Source organism: Seriola lalandi, unplaced genomic scaffold (assembly GCF_002814215.2).
Source record: "Seriola lalandi dorsalis isolate HSWRI2012SDOR001 ecotype SW California unplaced genomic scaffold, Sedor1 jcf7180002051955, whole genome shotgun sequence".
Classification (NCBI taxonomy): domain Eukaryota; kingdom Metazoa; phylum Chordata; class Actinopteri; order Carangiformes; family Carangidae; genus Seriola; species Seriola lalandi.
In genome coordinates, this window is record NW_019522508.1 from 1 (window position 1) to 6,299 (window position 6,299).

General features: G+C 43.3%; 1 protein-coding gene and 2 non-coding genes across 3 annotated transcripts; 1 reads left to right on the plus strand and 2 right to left on the minus strand.

Annotated features, from left to right (window-relative positions):
• Positions 1–449: 449 nt before the first annotated feature.
• trnag-gcc (transfer RNA glycine (anticodon GCC)) lies at positions 450–520 on the minus strand. Its single transcript has one exon. It is a non-coding gene; the product is annotated as a tRNA-Gly (tRNA).
• A 711-nt stretch (positions 521–1,231) lies between these two features.
• On the minus strand, positions 1,232–1,302 carry trnag-gcc (transfer RNA glycine (anticodon GCC)). Its single transcript has one exon. It is a non-coding gene; the product is annotated as a tRNA-Gly (tRNA).
• Positions 1,299–2,693, plus strand: LOC111649770 (uncharacterized). The gene has a single exon (XM_023399466.1). The coding sequence runs from the start codon at positions 1,299–1,301 to the stop codon at positions 2,691–2,693; it is 1,395 nt and encodes a 464-aa protein (XP_023255234.1).
• Positions 2,694–6,299: the final 3,606 nt, after the last annotated feature.

Below are 6,299 nucleotides of genomic sequence, written 5' to 3' on the forward strand. Positions count from 1 at the left end.
CACTGCTGCATCTACACAGTGCACATTGTACATGACTTCACACCAGTCCAGAAAAAGCACATGTGCAGCAAAAGGGATGCGCTGTGTGAGGCTTGAACTCCAAACCTCTAGATTATGAGACTGACAACTCTTAACATCTGTTGTGACAACATCCAAACCTCTAGATTATGAGACTGACACGCTGCCTACTGCGCCAACGAGGCTAGCAATGTGTTTAAACTAGATGGGCAAAATCGAAAAGATCTCTCAATGTAATGTTGAGTTGTCCCTCACACAAGAGCCAGGGTGCCTGTATCCAAGGAAATGCAGGTACAACGTCGGCACTGGTGTGTCAACAAAGACTACTTCAACTGCTATCATCATGTGCCACCTAGAACACAGACGGCTTTGAGAGCAAAGGTTAGCCTTAGCCATGAGTAGTATGGTACTATAAGCTAAGTCAGATGCAATGCATTGGCCGGGAATCGAACCCGGGCCTCCCACGTGGCAGGCGAGAATTCTACCACTGAACAACCAATGCTTACATGTGGGAGTTTTTACAACTGCACGAAAACGCCCATTAAAAGGGCCATTAGTCTCTGGCTGAACTGTTTGTCTGATAGTCAAATAGCTTTGTAAAGTCCCTCAGTCAACACCTATCTAGCGACAACTAGACCAACAACTCACTCTTTGGGCTCCTTAACACCAGTCAATCAACGTCTGAGGGCAGAAGACCACCTGAATATTGTTGTCGTTTATCCTTGGCCTCAGGTGGCCCATCCTCTCTTTCCTTTCCCACTGCTGCATCTACACAGTGCACATTGTACATGACTTCACCCAGTCCAGAAAAAGCACATGTGCAGCAAAAGGGATGCGCTGTGTGAGGCTTGAACTCCAAACCTCTAGATTATGAGACTGACAACTCTTAACATCTGTTGTGACAACATCCAAACCTCTAGATTATGAGACTGACACGCTGCCTACTGCGCCAACGAGGCTAGCAATGTGTTTAAACTAGATGGGCAAAATCGAAAAGATCTCTCAATGTAATGTTGAGTTGTCCCTCACACAAGAGCCAGGGTGCCTGTATCCAAGGAAATGCAGGTACAAAGTCGGCACTGGAGCGCTGGTGTGTCAACAAAGACTACTTCAACTGCTATCATCATGTGCCACCTAGAACACAGACGGCTTTGAGAGCAAAGGTTAGCCTTAGCCATGAGTAGTATGGTGCCATAAGATAAGAAAAACCCAATGCATTGGCCGGGAATCGAACCCGGGCCTCCCGCGTGGCAGGCGAGAATTCTACCACTGAAACACCAATGCTTACCTTTAAGAAAAGCTGTGCTATCCCTAAGGAAGGATATAAGAACATCACTATCCTTCCAGCTGACAAAGGGAGATGCACAGTAATTCTGAATACAAGTGATTACCATGCTAAGGTTGCCACTCTTTTAAATATCCAAAAACTACAACAAGATGGAGCCCTTGACCGGCCACAATACCTCCGTCTCTATCCTCAGGACACCATTCCATGCCTATATGGACTCCCCAAGGTCCATAAGGAAGGGGCACCACTCCGACCCATCGTAAGCAGCATCAATTCAGTAACCTACAATATCGCTAAGCTTGTAGCCAACATCTTAGCCCCCCTGGTTGGGAACACACCACATCATGTTCGAAACTCATTAGACTTTGTAAATAAAATCAAAGGATTGAAAATGGCACAGGATGAAACCATGGTGTCATACGATGTGACCTCCTTATTCACCTGTATTCCAACCATGGAGGCAGTGGAAACTGTGAGGAATCACTTGAAACAAGATCACACACTACATGACAGAACAAACCTCAAACCAGACCAGATTTGCTGGTTACTGGATTTATGCCTCACAATCACATATTTCCAGTTTAACTGCAACTTCTACAGACAAAAGCACGGCTGTGCTATGGGCTCACCTGTGTCCCCCATTGTGGCCAATCTATACATGGAAATGGTAGAGCGAAAGGCCCTCAACTCCTTCAAGGGAACTCCACCAAGCCACTGGTTTAGGTATGTGGATGACACATGGGTAAAGATTAAAACACAAGATCCACAAGCCTTTACCCAACACATCAACTCAGTGGACAAGAACATCAATTTCACAAGAGAGGATGTCAAAGACAACCACCTCCCTTTCCTTGACTGTGATGTCCACCTTGCTGAGGACAGGAGCCTCCACATTGGGGTATACAGGAAGCCCACGCACACAGACCAATACCTACTCTTTGACTCACATCATCCACTGGAGCACAAAATGGGTGTGATCAGAACCCTGCAACACAGGGCTGACAACATACCAACCTCCACTCGGGCCCAAGCAGAAGAACATAAACATCTAAAGGGAGCTCTGAAAACTTGTGGCTATCCGAGTTGGACTTTTGGCAAAACAACAACACGCTCCAGGAAGAATACCAACACGGAGGATGCTGAGAAAATGAAAGATAAACGCAGAAACATCGTCATTCCATACGTGTCTGGGGTCTCAGAGAAACTCAGGAGGATTTTTAACAAACATCAAATCCCTGTATGTTTCAAACCCAGTAACACGCTCAGGCAGAAACTGGTACATCCCAAAGACAAAACACCACACAATCAAAAAAGCAACCTGATATATGCGGTCAAATGCAGTGAGGAGTGCAATAACCTATTGTTGGGGAAACAAAACAACCGTTAAGGGGAGGGGTGTTACGGCCGTGGCCGTATTCGGGGGACATTTGTCTTTCCCTGTATGTGTGTGTGTGTGTGTGTGTGTGTGTGTGATTGTGTTGTGTCCTGTCTTGGTCGCCTATTGTTGCAGTCTGACCCTGCGAGAGGGGATGCCCGTGACGTCACCGGGATTTCCTGGGAGTGTTCCGCCTTTTTCGCCGCACTTTCGATGCTCCAGCTGCAAGCCATCTCCGTTGATCAGCTGGGCCCGCCCCTCGTCTCCACCCCGAGTATAAAAGAACTGTCATTCGGTTGTTCGTGGCGATCTGTGTTGCCCGTATGCAGACTCGCCTCCGCGCTGCCTACCTGCGCTTGTGTGATTGTGATTAATTAATTTAAGCCGAGTGAAACAATGTGAAGAGCTAAGGTTGTGTGTTTTTGGTTTGCTAGCGTAAAGTCAAGTGCAGCTTTGTTTGAGATCTGGTGTTTTGTTGTTTTGTTTTTCTTTTGTTAGCTGCTCGTGTTTTTTGTGTTAACTGCATTATTGGGTGGCTTTGTTTTTCTTGTGCCGCCTCTCTTTTTGTTTACCCTGTTTACTTTGGTTAATAAATAACCTTATTTAACCCTTAAAATCTTGGGTTTTATGTTACTTCCCTTTCCCCTAATGAGCTGGTTGTAACAATGATAAAGATACAAACACAACAGTAAGCAGGTGGACAGAGTAGCCAGGTTAAACTGAATGTGGTTTGCTGGGGAGGCAGATGCGAGAGAGATGATGGCCACACAGACTCCCACTGGGCTGCACAGCCTGCTCCATCGGGCTGATCACCACACTATCAACCTCTCTCCCTCTCTTGCCCTCGTTCTCTCCTTCATGTTGCGCCACCAGCTCAATAGCCCACTGCTGAAAGCTGACATGGTAAATTGATGATGAATAAATCATAAACGTACTCACAGTACTCATCTGAGTTTATTCAAAGAATCTACCACAACAGCGTCCGTGAACTATTCATAAAATAATTGCGCTTATGGCCCTGTCACCAGCCCTTGCAGCCCAACAACCAATCTTACTCCCAATTAGCCACTCTGTGCCTCTCTCCCCTAACTTTCATCCTGATACAAAGAAACTCATCCCTTTGTGTGTGTGTGTGTGTGTGTGTGTGTGTGTGTGTAATTGAAGCAATTTGTGTAAAACAGTTCCACACATCCACACTGACTCAGATGAAGCAGAATAGCAAAGTGGAGGGCAGGAGCGTTCTACTGTGCACATGCAAAGCCATCACAACCCCTTCTTTTTACAGATGTGAAGCATCATTATCCAGTTCCTTTACACTGTGGACATGATTTAAACCTTTTCTATCCTGGATTATCATGTGAAAAGCCACTATTTTTCATCAAGCAGGCTCTCCAATTGCGAACAGATGTTTTTCCTTCCCTGGGAAATGATTCACTCCTAAGTGACAGAGGGTGGCAGCCCCTGTTTTATTACTCACATAAAAACTTCTTAAATGACAGCATTCAGAAGAAATATAGGCCTATATTCATTCTTTCAATTTGGTGCCAAGTGGTATAGAAATAATTACATGGAGTGAGTGAACCTCTGGCGGCACCGAATGTGTCTTCAGCCCATCACCAGCAGAAATGAATATCTATTCAACAATGTTAAAGCCACATGGCTCCAGGTACAATGACTATTCAGCATGCATCTGGGGAGTGAATTCAGTCACATGAATAGCTCAAACCTTCAAACCACTACCACTTATGAGTTTGTCCTCAGACTGATTATACCTCATCTAAAGCATCAGGCTGCTGCAGGACCCCTCTTTAGACCCCTGCTGTCATTTACAAATTGATTTACTCGTTGATTAACTCTTTTAATAGTGTGCCAAAATGAAACTGGAAATTCTGTCATTGAAGTCAGAAAACCTACATCCATAATAATGCAAACTATTGAAAAAATACATTACCTAGCTACAAAAGGTATACAAATCCATTACATGGGTAAAAGTAACAATACTGCAATATAAAAATATTCATTTACAAGTGAAGGTTCTGCCTTGAAAATGTCATTGGTCAGTATATATAATGCTATAGTGATAGTTTAATCTAGAACAGTGTATTATATTTTATTCACTATATTTTCTACGTTTTTTATGTTCTTACTTTGTGAACTAGTCTAGCTAGTGACTATTCAGCTGTCAAATAAATTTAGTGGAGTAAAAAAAAACAATATTCCATTCTTAATTGCAGTGGACTAGAGATGTAAAGTAGCATGAAATGGAAAACACAGGTACCTAAAAACTGTATGATACTTCCATACAGTACTTGAGTAAATGTTCTTAGTTACTTTCTCTAATTGTTTTTTAGTAAGTTTTGAAATAGAAAATAAATATAATAAAGGATGTAAGGAAAAGACTGGGTGTGATAGTTGCTAGGGCCCGAATATCAGAAGTTACTTGAATTGACTATGGCGCCAGGCTGTACCAACATATGCACCAGAGTCAACACTCTGACATAATATCTCCCTTTGGGAAGAATGTTTCCTTTTTAATGAAAAGTTGTAAAGGAGACTAAAAACAAAAAATTATATAAAAAACAAAAATTTACAGAATTATGATATATCAATAAATTTCAATTAGATAGATAGATAGATAGATAGATAGATAGATAGATAGATAGATAGATACCTTATTTATCCCCTAGGGGAAATTCAGGTGTCGAGCAGCTATAACAAGAAAATTCCTGGAGAAATTTTGAATGTGCCTACTGCTTGGTGCGTGTACTTCACTCCTCACATTTCAATCTGCACAAAAGACGTTACTTTCAGTTATGTCGTAGAGACTTATCCTTATACTGACCTCAGTCACTTTAGGTGTCCCTCAAAAAGCCTTTTGAAGCTGTCATGACTGGACAAAATGACCTCACAATGATGGTTTCAAACCCAAATTTGCCCCTAGCATCATAGCAAGACATGTATACACACGTCTTGCTATGACTATGCTCTAACAGAAGTTGATCTGCAATAAAGCTATACCACTATATCCCCATATAGACGATAGATTCTAAGATCAAACTTTTATTACCTACCTTACCTCTTACCTTTTTGAAACTGTTTTTTGAAAGTATCTGTATTTCTGTGTTTGACAGTAGGTTTTGTACAACAGAGCCAATAATTCCCCCTTACCATGTTGAGACATTTATGTTTAAGGTTAATCCAAATTGTGGCGATGGTGTTTGTGTTTCTGTCAACAAATGTGTGTGTGTGTGTGTGTGTGTGTGTGTGTGTGCGCATTAGTGCTGCCCAACAGAACCTCCAGTAATTTCTTTACCTGGTTGAGACTTTTACTTTGAAGTAGGGGTGGGCGATATGACGATATTAGATCGTGAAGGATTACAACGTGAAGACGATCTTTCAAACTGCAGAGATCGTGGGATCGTCTAGTGCACATTCCACAGGCATTCCAAGGCCAGCCGAGAGATATAATCTCTCCAGCGTGTCCTTGGTCGGCCCCGAGGTCTCCTCCCGGTGGGACATGCCCGAAACACCTCCCCGGGGAGGCGTCCAGGAGGCATCCTCACCAGATGCCCGAACCACCTCAACTGGCTCCTCTCGACACGGAGGAGCAGCGGCTCT

What these genes read in the sequence shown, in the direction of transcription:
- LOC111649770 (XM_023399466.1), top strand. Translation starts at nt 1,299, where the DNA reads ATGCTTACCTTTAAGAAAAGCTGTGCTATCCCTAAGGAAGGATATAAG.